This window comes from Nerophis ophidion, linkage group LG10 (assembly GCF_033978795.1).
Source record: "Nerophis ophidion isolate RoL-2023_Sa linkage group LG10, RoL_Noph_v1.0, whole genome shotgun sequence".
Lineage (NCBI taxonomy): Eukaryota > Metazoa > Chordata > Actinopteri > Syngnathiformes > Syngnathidae > Nerophis > Nerophis ophidion.
The window spans coordinates 23,630,456-23,644,170 of record NC_084620.1 but is presented as its reverse complement, the minus strand read 5'-3'; the positions used below and the strand labels follow the sequence as shown (position 1 = coordinate 23,644,170).

The window sequence follows — 13,715 nt, the reverse complement described above, 5'->3', positions numbered from 1 at the left end:
CGCGGGGTGTTACTGGAGCCTATCCCAGCTGCATTTGGGCGGAAGGCGGGGTACACCCTGGACAAGTCGCCAACTCATCGCAGCAAGGTAAATCATCCATCCATCCATTTACTACCGCTTGTCCCTTCTGGGGTCGCTGGAGCCTATCTCAGCTGCATTCGGGCAGAAGTCGCCACCTCATCGCAGGGCCAAAATCAAAGAGTACAAAATATAAATAATATAAAAATATACAACACCACCAACAATGTAACAAAATAAATAACATTCCGATCCATAGATACGACCTTAGGTATGGATGCTATCGCTGTTTGGATTGATCGGCCCACCCCAACAGGCAGAACTTTTAGGCTCTCAGTCCTCTGATTGGAGACTCTATCTTCAAGGAGGGAAAATATGCTAGATCAAGAGCTTCCAAACTTTCCATCCAGGACCGCATACAGATAAACTGAATGATTCTCGGTGGTGAAACTAATACAGTTTGTACATTAATTTTGAAACCAATCAAATATAGATCAATATATATGCTAAGATAAGTGAACAAAATAGCATACCCTTTTTTGTGTTATAGGTGTCAAAGAAAAATCTGTATAATTTACGTGACTTTTGAACGATAAGGGCCAGTAAAGCCAAGCTACTGGCCGAAAATACCCCCAAGGCCGCACGTTCGACACACCAATGCTCGACCAATGATCGGCAAGGGGGAGATTTTTTAAAACTAATTTATTTATCAAGAAATGTAAATATGGTTATCTGCCCTTAGGAGACTTGTAAAACTGTCCATTGGTGCCGTTTTGGTAATTTACTTCGCGACATGTCGAATCTGCGTCTTTCTGAATTGTGACCAGGCATATGATTGGACGCCCCTGCAGTGGGGTCCTAAAGAATAAGGAACTAAGGGTAAATACGGACTCCTATTCATAATATTTGGCACTATTTTCAAATTCAAATACTACTTTCTCTCTTCCATGGCATTGTAAGGAGGTTTTTAAGATAATTTGAAGCAACTGCTATTTCAAAGATTGTCCTTTCGAATACATGGCGTTTGAAGATTCACAGCTCAGTTGTACTTCCCAGATTAATAATCGTTGTCTTCAACAATTCATCCTGAACGCACACAATATCACTTTTTAAATGTTTAATTAGTTGTATTTTTTTGTTTCAGATGACAGTCCATAACTTGTACATATTTGACCGAAACGGAAAGTGTTTATATTACAACGAATGGAACCGTAAGAAGCAAGCTGGCATCTCAAAGGATGAGGTTCAACTTTTGTCTTTCTTTTTTCTTATAATCTAAAACATCTACATTGTTTGCTTTCTGTCCTCCTCAACAAATGTCTGTCTGTAGGAGTTTAAGCTGATGTATGGGATGCTGTTTTCCATCCGCTCCTTTGTCTCTAAGATGTCTCCACTGGACTTGTATCCTTTGGGCATTACCTGTCCTGGCATGTCTGCTTGTCCAGGACGTGGTCCTTAGCGTCCTGTCTTCAGGAAGGACGGATTTTTGTCCTTCCAGACAAGCCGGTATCGTCTTCACTACTTTGAGACTCCCAGTGGACTCATGTTTGTCATGAACACCGACCTGTCAGTTAACAACGCCAGAGACACACTGCAACACATCTACAGCAATGTAAGTGCTGCTTAATTTAAAATAACAGATCTACTTTAACATAAATGATCTACAATGTTAAACGGACACCATTTAAAACCACAAATCCACATTAACCTAAGTGACCCACAATGTAAAACATATAATCTACAGCGACGTAGATGACGCAATTTAAAACGTCACGTTTATGCCGACCTATGTGAGACACTATAAAAACAAGTACTCTAGATGTAAACAATACATCTAGAGCGATGTGACACAATACATTAACATTAGTGACATTAACATAAGAGACACACAAAGTAAAACAAAATATCTACATTGATGTAACACACAATGTAAAACAACTACATTAACATGAGTGATACAAAATGTATAACAACACATCTACAGCGACATAAATGACACAATTTAAAACACATCCACAGCGTCGTGACACATAGTATTAAAAACATGTCCACTAATGTAAGTGACACACAATGTAAAATAACACATCTACATTAACGCACGTGACACACACTGTGAAACAACAAATCTTTGAAGTTACATAAAATACATCTACAGTGATACAATGCAATGTAAAACAACTACATTAATGTATGTGATACACAATGTAAAATAACACACATCAATGCAAGTGACAGTGTAGATTGACAACGTATCAACAGTGATGTAACACAATTTAAAAGAACTACATTAAAGTAAGCGATACACAATGTAAACTAACACATCAACATTAACCTAAGGGACACATGATGTAAAACAACTTGTCCACAAAAAAACCCAAAACCAGTGAAGTTGGCACGTTGTGTAAATTCTATGTTAAAACATAATACAATGATTTGCAAATCCTTTTCAACCTATATTCAATTGAATACATTGCAAAGACAAGATACTTAATGTTCAAACTGCTCAACTTTCTTGATTTTGCAAATATTAGCTAATTTGGAATTTGATGCCTGCATCATGTTTTAAAAAAGCTGGCCCAAGTGGGAAAAAAAAGACTGAGAAAGTTACAGAAATGCTCATCAAACACCTACTTGAAACATCCCACAGGTGAACAGGCTAATTGGGAACAGGTGGGTGCCACGATTGGGTATTAAAGCAGCTTCCATGAAATGCTCAGTCATTCACAAATAAGGAAGGAGCGAGGGTCACCACTTTGTAAACAAATGCGTGCGCAAATTTTCGAACAGTTAAAGATAAAAATTTCTCAACAAGCTATTGCAAGGAATAAAGGGATTTCACCCTCTACAGTACGTAATATCATCAAAAGGTTCAGAGAATCTGGATAAATCACTGCACATAAGTGTCAAGGCCGTGGTCTTTGATCCCTCAGGCGGTACTGCATCAAAAACCAACATAAGTGTGTAAAGGATTTTACCACATGGGCTCAGGAACACTTCAGAAAACCACTGTCAGCAACTACAGTTTGTTGTCACATCTCTAAGTGCAAGTTAAAACTTTAATATGCAAAGCGAAAGCCATTTATCGACAACACCCAGAAATGCCGCCAACTTCGCTGGGCCCGAGCTCATATAAGATGGACTGATGCAAAGTGGAAAAGTGTTCTCTGATCTGATGAGTCCACATTTCAAATTGTTTTTTGAAACTGTGGACGTTGTGTCCCCCAGACCAAAGAGGAAAAGAACTATACCCACTGTTATAGGCGCAAAGTTCAAAAGCCAGCATATGTGAATGTATGGGGGTGTATTAGTGCCCGAAACATGGGTAACTTACACATCTGTGAAGGCACCATTATTGCTGAAATGTACATACAGGTTTTGGAGCAACATTTGTTGCCATCCAAGCAACATCTTTTTCATGGACGCCTGTACTTATTTCAGCAAGACAATGCCAAGCCACATGTTACAACAGTGTGGCTTCGTAGTAAAAGAGTGCTGGTACTAAACTGGCCTGCCTATAGTCCAGACTTGTCTCCCATTGAAAATGTGTGGCGCATTATGAAGCGTAAAATACGACAAAGGAGACCCTGGACTGTTGAACAACTTAAGCTGTACATCAAGCAAGAATGGGAAATAATTCCACCTGAAAAGCTTCAAAGAGTGTTCTCCTCAGTTCCCAAATGTTTACAGAGTGTTGTTAAAAAGAAAGGCCATGTAACACAGTGGTAAAAATGCCCCTTTGCCAACTTTTTTGCAATGTGTTGCTGCCATTAATTTAAGTTGATGATTATTTAAAAAAAAAAAAGTTTCTCAGAACATTAAATATCTTGTATTTGCAGTTGAATACAAGTTGAAAATGATTTGCAAATTATTTTATTATGTATTCATTTACGATTTACACAACGTGCCGACTTCACAGGTTTTGGGTTTTGTACAATAATGTAAACGACACACAATGTAAAACAGATAATTCATTTCCTCAAAAAAATATGACATGTGTATGCCTTTTGCGTTTCAGTTGTACGTGGAGAATATTGTCAAGAACCCAACATGCATACTGGGTGACGCTTTGGACAGTGAGCTCTTCAGCACACGACTGGATGCTTTTATCAAAGCCCTACCATATTACAGCCCCCGCCCCATTTAAAGCTTTTCTTATATACATGAAAGAACATGGTTGACAAAAAGTGGAAGTGGAGATTTTTTGACTCAATACATTAAACTGGTGCAGCAGTTGTTTGATGTCTGGGTCTTTCATTGAAGGCTATTTTTACACAGGGCTTGATTGCCATAGACAGCTTATAAGATGTCTGTTTATTACTGCCACAGTACAGTACTCAATAGCTTAGGCCTTTTTCATATATAATAGAAAAATACCATTGTATAAACTTAGAAATCAATTAATTATAGTTTTTTTTTTACTGTTTTCCAGGGTTATTGTCATAGACAGCTTATAAAATGTCTATGTTTATTACTGCCACAGTACAGTACTCAATAGCTTAGGCCTTTTTCATATATAATAGTAAAATACCATTGTATAAACTTAGAAATCACTTAATTATAATTTTTTTTCACTGTTTTCCTGGATTAGGATTACACTTTCAATTAAGTTATTTTTAAAAGAATAAAATTACACTTGCGCTTTAGCCTGTTTCTTGTCAGGCGCAGCCCGGGCCATCTCTTGTGCCTGGTTGGTTGCAGTTGGAGAAGGCGGAGCCGTAGTCTGTGTTGTCATTTGTCACTTGACGTCAATGCCAGTACCAGACTGTGGAGGAGAAGAAACTAACAGCTAGCATGGCTGACTGTATATTTGCGTTGTCGTCTGTCAGAGATATATCTGCGGCGTGCATACATTGACACACGCGTACATCTTGACAGCTGTAAGCTCGAATTTTTCACGTTTTTTGGGGCTTCATAGACGAGTTGGAAATGCGTTGGTAACTTCGAACGGGTGGCTAATGACAAGCTAATGTTAGCAGGATTTATCCCGCCATTGGTAGAGACAGCGGCGGGGGCGTGGTTAGAGGTCGGCCGAGAAAGGTACTCGCTCCAACATTTCTATTCAAGCTCAAGCTTTCTTCAAATTCGTGCTTGTGGATCGTTTGGCAACAACAAGTAGGTATGTTTAAAAAATGGATGTGAGTACATTTAGGTAAAAGTCAAGACAATGATAACACTATGAATTGATTAACGTTGACCCCGACTTAAACAAGTTGAAAAACTTATTCGGGTGTTACCATGTAGTGGTCATTTGTACGGAATATAGGCGCCAGCGCCCCCCGCGACCCCGAAAGGGAATAAGCGGTAGAAAATGGATGGATGGATGTACTGAAGTGTGCTATCTATGCTGTAAGCACAATACCAATAGCGCGTAAATTGCAAAATGTGCAACTGCATTTTGCAAATTTAATGTCAAATCAAATGTTTATTGGATTCATCACTATACAGTGTACATCCACGACAGAACTACTGACTAAACTACTACCTCAACTTGGTTTACTATTTATAAAATATAATAATGTAGGGTTACCTGGAACTTGAAATAGGCCACCCGGCCTGAATCCACACTTGGTAATAGTTAGTCAGTAGTTTAGTCGTGGATGTACACTGTATAGTGATGAATCCAATAAACATTTGATTTGATTTGATTTGATTTGACATAAATTTGCAAAATGCGATTGCGCATTTTGCAAATTGCGCGCCATTGGCATTGTGCTTACAACACATACTAATAAAAGTTTCAATCAATCAAAAAAAAAAATTGGCCAACAACTTGGTAATAGTTAGTCAGTAGTTTAGTCGTGGATGTACACTGTATAGTGATGAATCCAATAAACATTTGATTTGATTTGATTTGATTTGACATAAATTTGCAAAATGCGATTGCGCATTTTGCAAATTGCGCGCCATTGGCATTGTGCTTACAACACATACTAATAAAAGTTTCAATCAATCAAAAAAAAAAAATGGCCAACAGTAAAACCAGCTATGGTGATGATATTTACGCAGCATGTTACCTTTGAAAACATGTCTGCATGAATTCCTAAGTCAATCTCTGCTGTATTATTTTTGTACAAACCCTGTTTCCATACGAGTTGGGAAATTGTGTTAGATGTAAATATAAACGGAATACAATGATTTGCAAATCCTTTTCAACCCATATTCAGTTGAATGCACTATAAAAACAAGATACAGTATTTGATGTTCAAACTCATAAACTTTATTTTTTTTTGCAAATAATAATTAACTTAGAATTTCATGGCTGCAACATTTGCCAAAGTAGTTGGGAAAGGGCCTGTTCACTACTGTGTTACATCACATTTTTTTTTAACAACCCCCAATAAACGTTTGGGAACTGAGGAAACTATTTGTTGAAGCTTTGAAAGTGGAATTATTTACCATTCTTGCTTGATGTACAGCTTAAGTTGTTCAACAGTCCGGGGGTCTTGTTGTCGTATTTTACGCTTCATAATGCGCCACACATTTTCCATGGGAGACAGGTCTGGACTGCAGAAGGGCCAGGAAAGTACCCGCACTCTTTTAATACGAAGCCATGCTGTTGTAACACATGGCTTGGCATTGTTTTGCTGAAATAAGCAGGGGGGTCCAAGATAACGTTGCTTGGATGACAACATATTTTGCTCCAAAACCTGTATGGACCATTCAGCAGTAATGGTGCCTTCACAGATGTGTAAGTTACCCATGCTTTGGGCACTATTGCACCCCCATACCATCACAGATGCTGGCTTTTGAACTTTGCGCCTGTAACAATCCGGATGGTTATTTTCCTCTTTGTTACGGAGGACACCACGTTCACAGTTTCCAAATATAATTTGAAATGTGGACTCGTCAGACCATATAACACTTTTCCACTTTGCATCAGTCCATCTTAGATGAGCTCGGGCCCAGCGAAGCCGGCGGCGTTTCTTTGTGTTGTTGATAAATGGCTTTCACTTTGCATAGTAGAGTTTTAACTTGCACTTACAGATGTAGCAACCAACTGTAGTTACTGACAGTGGTTTTATGAAATGTTCCTGAGCCCATGTGGTGATATCCCTTACACACTGATGTCGGTTTTTGATGCAGTACCGCCTGAGGGATCAAAGGTCCGTAATATCATCGCTTACGTGCAGTGATTTCTCCAGATTGTCTGAACCTTTTGTTGATTTGACGGACCGTAGATCATAAAATCCCTAAATTCTTTGCAATAGCTCGTTGAGAAATGTTCTAAAACTGTTCGACAATTTGCTTACAAATTGGTGACCCTCGCCCCATTCTTGTTTGTGAATGACTTAGCATTTCATGGAAGCTGTTTTTATGCCCATCATGGCACCCATCTGTTCCCAATTAGCCTGCACACCTGTGGGATGTTCCAAATAAGTGTTTGATGAGCATTCCTCAACTTTATCAGTATTTATTGCCATCTTTCCCAACTTCTTTGGCAGGTGTTGCTGGCATCAAATTCTAAAGTTAATGATTATTTGCAAAAAAAAAACAATTCTGTCAGTTTTAACATCAAATATGTCGTCTTTGTAGCATATTCAACTGAATATGGGTTGAAAATGATTGGCAATCATTGTATTCCGTTTATATTTACATCTAACACAATTTTCCAACTCATATGGAAACGGGGTTTGTATCTCTCCCCAAATGTTCGACATCAGATTGAATAATACTCCTCAAGTTTAATGTATTGATTGTGCCATTGCCAGAGTTTGAATCTGTAGTTGTGTTAAGTTACATTAACCAGACAAAATAAGATGTCCAGCAGTTAAACTATCTTTCACTTCTGTGTCTAAACAGGTAAAATGATGTCACTGGAGAAGTCTGAAAAAGTTTCCATCAGCCACTGTCCCTTTCCCCCTAAAACCGGCAATAGTCAGAGCTCCATGACGGCACCTGCTCAGCGTATCTCCAGGAAGCGTTATTCTGTGGGTGTTCCTTTTAAAAGACCGGCCAAACGTCGTCACCGCGACAGCAGTGATGGTCAAATGGAGTCAGTACTACCCACGCACTTTTTGATGGGCGGAAACATCTTTGACCCACTAAATCTGAACTCTTTGTTGGATGATGATATCAACAGGTGAGGAGATTCTGGCATTGTCCAAGTCCATTTTTAAAATCAAAACTCAAACTTATGACTTTGCGATGTTGTCCAGGTCAACCAATCAGGAGACTCAGAAGTGTTCGCCCCTACCACCCAGGAACAAAGGCCCTGTAGAGATTTTGGTTCCTCGAGACATTACTGACCCTTTAAACCTGAAGGGGGATGAAAAGGGTGTCCTACTGTCTCCATTAAAGTCCAGGAGGAGACACAGAAACCGACACGGAGGAGAAAAAGTAGCGATGCCCGCACAACCATTTCCCTTCACTGATCGACTAACCGGTGAGACATGCGCTGGACCTTAAGTACATGTATACATTACATCACGCCTCCATTCACACAGCCAAAGACAGTGGAGGACTGTAAAGGCTTCAATCAGTTCCGACATGATAGCTCAAAAAGTTATGGGAACATTTTGACTAGAATTACAAGAAATGGGACAAGGTACACGTGAATACATTTTTGGGGCGATCTGGATCACCGTCTGGATTCAGGATTTTTTTTACTTTAGGAGTTGGGGCCTGGCGGAGTTCCGTTTTCTTCAAGTGCTTTTCTAGTCACTATTTTGGGAGTTAGATTACAGTAACATATATGTAATCATAATTGTAATGTATTTCATTACTCCTGTGTTACTTCTTCTGAGTTAATTTCAAACGTACAGCAGCAACATATTAAAGTGTTAACATTTATCTTGAAGGTAAACAACGTCAAAGGGACAGATTACTAACCAGAGGCATCGTCTCCACTAACATTCTACACATGCGGTACTTCCAGAAGAATATAATTCTGTGTATATAACTTACGGTACAGATAAGAAATATTTGGATTATGCTTAACACATTGATATCACAATCAATCTGTGTTGCTGCTGAAATTATGAAATGTAGAGTACACAGGAAGCTACGTCACAACGGAAGAGCAACATTTTATTAGCAGCGTCATTTTAACACTTTGTCTGTGTGTGCGTGGGCGGGTGCCTAAGCATATATTTATACAGTATTTTTGTATATGATTGATAACGTTAGTTTTTTTTCTGACAGTTGCATTGTTGGCAGGAGAGGGCAGTGCTCTTATTTCTCCACTTCCTTGTGAACTTAACACTGCTATCACCTGTCGAGAGGACATTGCTCCATCCCCTGTCCTTTCCAGAAGACACACACACCCTCCTCCAGGGGCCGCCCACAATTCAGGTGACCACCGTCGCAAGAGTCGACGACGCACCACCTCGACAAAGTCGTCCCATCTCATCTCTGACTTGGTCACTAAGACAACCTGGTTCCAGACACCGTTAGTGGGAGGGGAGGGAACTGTCCGGTGGGTGTTACAATGTAAGCGCTGTAATTTGATTGGTTGTCAGGTAACCAGATTTTTGCACTGCAGGTGTACAAGTAAAGCAGTTGCTGTTCAGCCACCGAAGAAGGACAAACACCGCTACCAGTATGGCAACCACTGCCACTACTATGGTTACCATGGTTTCTATGGCGTCGGATGGGAGGGTCGTGTCGGGCCCCAGGAGGACTTACGGCTCCGCTTGCTGGAAGCTGACTGGTTCAGAGACAAAAAAGTGCTGGATGTAGGCTGCGGTGCTGGTCACTTGACATTAAGTGTTGCCCGTGAGTTTAACCCTGCACATATCCTGGGGGTGGAGCTCGATGGGAGATTGGTTCATGCTGCAAAGCAGAACATCAGGCATTTCCTGTCACATGATCTGGTGGAGGAGGAAGCAAAGAGGGGAGGCTCCACTATGTCTTTGTTTTCTCCAAGGATGGAAGGAGTCAAAACAAAGGGGAAGAAAGACTTAATGCAGCAGGGAGAGGAAGATGAATCTTTGCGTCTCTTCTCCTTTCCCTTGTCTTTGAGGGTGAGTCGTGGTCCTCTGGCAGCTCCTCCTCTGTTCCTTGCTGCTCCTCGACCTCCCTGCAGATTTCCTAACAACATCTCATTTATCCAGGTAAGTGTTGTGTTCTACTTTGAGCAACTTTGTGGTAGTTTAGGTCCAAAATGTAATGTAATGTAAAGGTTGCTAAAAGTGAACATTTTTTTACTAAAAAAAAAATCTGAAAAGAACACCGTAAACATAGTAGCTTATGTTTAACAGAATATATTACGATAGGCTGTACGTTTATAGTCAATGTTAGTGTGTTACATAGCACTTACTAAGCGCTATTTAACAGGCGCTTAGTAAGCGCTTGTTAGTAAAACCAAGCGCCGCTTAGTTTTACATGCTTAAAATCTGAAGACGGTATAATGCTTGCAACACTTTAGAAATTTAGGCAGCCACTTGAAGGGGCTGTTTTTTGTAGGTTATCATGGTTTAATTATTGTGTTCCTGGGTTAATGACGCCGGTCGATTACAATTTATCATTATATAGTGAGTTTATTTGATTTGATTTTTCAATATCAAATGTTTTAAGTCAGTCAAAAATGTTTATGGTTTAATTAAGGAGATATTTTTTTATCCCCAAAAATGTATGTACTTTAAACGGAACTACACTTTTTTTTTTTTTGTTCTCAATCATTATGAAAGACATGGCGATGGATGTATTTTTTTTAATGCATTCTAAAGAATCGATCAATGTGATCAAACGTCAGTTTACAATGGAGCCTTCGGGCACCGCTCTATTCTGCACACCTCCATTAAGGTTTTATATACAATACATGAGTACATAAGTATAAATGTAATTTAATAACAGGCACATTTTTAATAACATTTAATATTTACATATTTTGATAATTTTAAACATTCGTGGTGCATTAATAAAAAAGAAACCCATCACAACATTTGCTTTTTTTTATCACTGATTACTGCTCACAAAGCAGACTTTGAGAGCCAACAAACTGTCTGCTGTCATTAGCATGCCGACTTCTAGGATGTTCATATATTCCCATTTAGATGAAGAATGAGTCGTAATCACCGCAAAGAAAAGGAGGAGTGGAACCAAGCGTCTTTTTGTGTCGTTCTCTGTATTTTTGGGTCTAAATTTGCTGTCAAAGTGTCCCAACTTGTCGGAATATGTCCTTGTCCTTCTACTATCCAAGTGAGAGCCATGATTTATGAATTAAGTTTGAAGAGCAAAAAAACGAGGAAGCAGCTATTCATGTCAACATTGGAAAAGAAGGTCGTGATCAATGTGCTGCTATAAATAGTTTGTCTGCGTTAGCGCTTATAATAACAATATCACTAATATTAAAGTCACGAAATGTAAATGCAGTGTTGTTGGCGCTTTTTGAATGCTTTTTTATTGGGTTTTATTAGCAGAAAATAAAACCTCCCATTGACTGCGCTGTAAACAGACTTTTATTCACGTTTATTTACGAGTTAGAATGCATAAAAAAACGCCATCAGTTGTCACGTTTTTAATGATTGTGAACAATACGCAAAATTTCAAAAAAAGTGATGTTTCCCTTAATATCTTTTCTGTTACAGATTAAAAACAATGTTAATAAAGTTATTCTTGGTGGTTAGTTGATCTGTAGTTGTTAGGGTTTTTTAAAGAATGTTTAAAGGGATACAAGGTTTTGCAGAAGTGTACTTAAAACATTTTTTTAGACAAATTATACTATTTATAATTGCGGCGCAGCGTGTGGGTGGGGAAATGTTTTCATCTTCCTAGGGCGGGCCTAACAAAAAAAATTAGAATCAATGTGCTAACCCAGTCCTTCTCAAATATTTTCTGTTACGCCCCCCGGCCCCCACCCCTCGATAAATGGCAATGACAATAGATGATGGCAAGTGTAAGCTTATCAAAAATAAACGAAACAGCACACCAGTCTTTCCTCATCACCCACCTTGGTTACAGTGAAGCAAAGTGTGACATACGCTCTGGTACCGCAAAAAAAGCATGTTACCAGAGGTTACGCGACCCCCCTGACATTGCACAGTGCCCCCCCAGGGGGGCCCGCCCCGCTGTTTGAGAAACACTGTGACCATAATGTTACCATTGTTGCTCAGCTATTTTCAGCTATGCTAATGTCGTGTCTCACTCCTTAATATTTTGTACTTGTATGTGATATATAGAATCTTTTTTTTTTTGGACAAGTGCGGAATTAGTGGGTATATGTAAATAGGGGATAAGGGGCTCAATAGAGCTTCGTGGAGACATATGCTCACTAGAAGTGGGAATCTTTGGGCACCTCACGATTCAATTACGATTACAATTCAGGAGCTACGATTCATTTAAAAAATCTTGATGTGTACTGATTTAGTTTTACATTACTTTTAATTTCGCTAAATATGTGTTTATCACTTGCAACTTTTAATAATAGTGCATTTGTAAACAATTAAATTTATTCCCCTTACATTTGTTAAATTGATAGAAATATGTGGAAAACTGGAACATAAGTGCCATACAATAGAGGAGCTGGTCGATCTCTCGGTAAGGTGGCTCGCTGCAGTCAGCCACATTTCTTATTTGTCTGCATTACTTTATTTACAATAAATAAATCAATGATCAATTATTGATGTTTACTAATCGATTTTATAATCGTCCATTTCCATATTGCGATGCATCTAAAAATCTATTATTTCTCCCACCTCTGATGCTCACAAACACAGCTCATTAGCATCAAAGCTTCAGACAACCAAAACTCCATGTTTCTAGTTGTGCTTACTTAAAACACTTTTAAACTGTTTGAATTTCATCATGACTGGATCATTCCCAACTTACTTCCAGTACACTATTGTGGCACCTCTGTCACTAAAATTGTTGAAATATAATATAAAGGGGTACCCTTTTAAAGATGTTAATAAGCTGTGACTCTTCCCACAGGGTGACTATGTGTCAGAGCAGGAGTTCTGGCCTGGGCGAGGTCAGTACGATGTCATCATCTGTCTGGGTGTGACCATGTGGGTGCAGCTGCAGGCAGGTGATGGAGGTCTTGTCCGACTGTTTAGACGAGTCTATCAGAGCCTGTCGCCAGGCGGGTTGTTCGTTCTCGAGCCACAACCGTGGCAACGTTATGGTCGGCGCAAGAAAGCCTCGGTAGTGCACTTATGCCCACTCAAACACATTTCCATCACCATGGTAACATATTTAGTTGTGTCTAAGGTGATATATTGCAATGGTGTTTGGTCTCCTAGGCAACAACGGTCCATCACTACAGGGGTTTGCAGCTGAGACCTGAACAGTTCACCTTTTACTTGATGAACAATGTCGGCTTCAGCTCTTACAGACTCCTCACACACACTGGTACACACACTCACACACGTGCGCACACACAACACACTCGCTTAAACAAAGTTTGTTTGTTTCCAGGTAAGCAACAGCCTATCTACCTGTTCCACAAAAGTTCCGGCCACACGGACAGGAAGTGACATCCTAATGTTGCTCCTTGGCGGGCGGCTGTTACAAACAGAATGACGCTGCTTTTTGATGATAATATGCTGAGCAGTGCTCCTGTCATATGGTTGGATGGTTAGTCTTTTACTCGATTATGGACTCAGGATCCTGACAGGACTCTGATTGGTGACTTCAGACTGGAACTGACCTACTTTGCATAAGGAAAGGTTTTCTCATGGTGTTTGATTAAACTGTTTTCTTGCAGAACCAGCACGAATACTCTCGTCATTATGTCATGTGACTTGTTGTCAGCTGTT

At 39.5% G+C, this 13,715-nt stretch overlaps 2 protein-coding genes across 5 annotated transcripts; both read left to right on the top strand.

Moving 5' to 3' along the window:
- The first annotated feature begins 759 nt into the window (after nucleotides 1-759).
- On the top strand, nucleotides 760-4,251 carry trappc1 (trafficking protein particle complex subunit 1). Of its 2 annotated transcripts, none has more exons than XM_061912914.1 (5): nucleotides 760-897; nucleotides 1,163-1,261; nucleotides 1,349-1,419; nucleotides 1,492-1,630; nucleotides 4,034-4,251. In XM_061912914.1, exons 1-5 carry the CDS (start codon nucleotides 850-852, stop codon nucleotides 4,160-4,162), a joined length of 486 nt encoding a protein of 161 aa, XP_061768898.1. In that variant the 5' UTR covers nucleotides 760-849; the 3' UTR covers nucleotides 4,163-4,251. The 2 variants fall into 2 exon arrangements, with proteins under 2 accessions (XP_061768898.1, XP_061768899.1); XM_061912915.1 differs by having other exon boundaries at nucleotides 869-973.
- Nucleotides 4,252-4,741: 490 nt separating this feature from the next.
- LOC133560420 (7SK snRNA methylphosphate capping enzyme-like) lies at nucleotides 4,742-13,668 on the top strand. Of its 3 annotated transcripts, none has more exons than XM_061912905.1 (8): nucleotides 4,742-5,130; nucleotides 7,819-8,098; nucleotides 8,175-8,401; nucleotides 9,160-9,433; nucleotides 9,500-10,070; nucleotides 12,889-13,101; nucleotides 13,200-13,308; nucleotides 13,375-13,668. In XM_061912905.1, the coding sequence occupies exons 2-8, from the start codon at nucleotides 7,824-7,826 to the stop codon at nucleotides 13,431-13,433; spliced, it is 1,728 nt and encodes a 575-aa protein (XP_061768889.1). In that variant the 5' UTR covers nucleotides 4,742-5,130; nucleotides 7,819-7,823; the 3' UTR covers nucleotides 13,434-13,668. The 3 variants fall into 3 exon arrangements, with proteins under 3 accessions (XP_061768889.1, XP_061768888.1, XP_061768890.1); XM_061912904.1 differs by having other exon boundaries at nucleotides 4,742-5,134; XM_061912906.1 differs by having other exon boundaries at nucleotides 4,747-4,895.
- Nucleotides 13,669-13,715: the final 47 nt, after the last annotated feature.

What these genes read in the sequence shown, in the direction of transcription:
- LOC133560420 (XM_061912905.1), top strand. Translation starts at nt 7,824, where the DNA reads ATGATGTCACTGGAGAAGTCTGAAAAAGTTTCCATCAGCCACTGTCCC. An exon ending in GGAGGGGAGGGAACTGTCCG is followed by an intron (nt 9,434 to 9,499) that starts GTGGGTGTTACA and finishes TTTGCACTGCAG; the next exon opens with GTGTACAAGTAAAGCAGTTG. An exon ending in GTCGGCGCAAGAAAGCCTCG is followed by an intron (nt 13,102 to 13,199) that starts GTAGTGCACTTA and finishes TTGGTCTCCTAG; the next exon opens with GCAACAACGGTCCATCACTA.
- trappc1 (XM_061912914.1), top strand. Translation starts at nt 850, where the DNA reads ATGATTGGACGCCCCTGCAGTGGGGTCCTAAAGAATAAGGAACTAAGG. An exon ending in TAAAGAATAAGGAACTAAGG is followed by an intron (nt 898 to 1,162) that starts GTAAATACGGAC and finishes TTTTTGTTTCAG; the next exon opens with ATGACAGTCCATAACTTGTA. An exon ending in AAGATGTCTCCACTGGACTT is followed by an intron (nt 1,420 to 1,491) that starts GTATCCTTTGGG and finishes TCCTGTCTTCAG; the next exon opens with GAAGGACGGATTTTTGTCCT.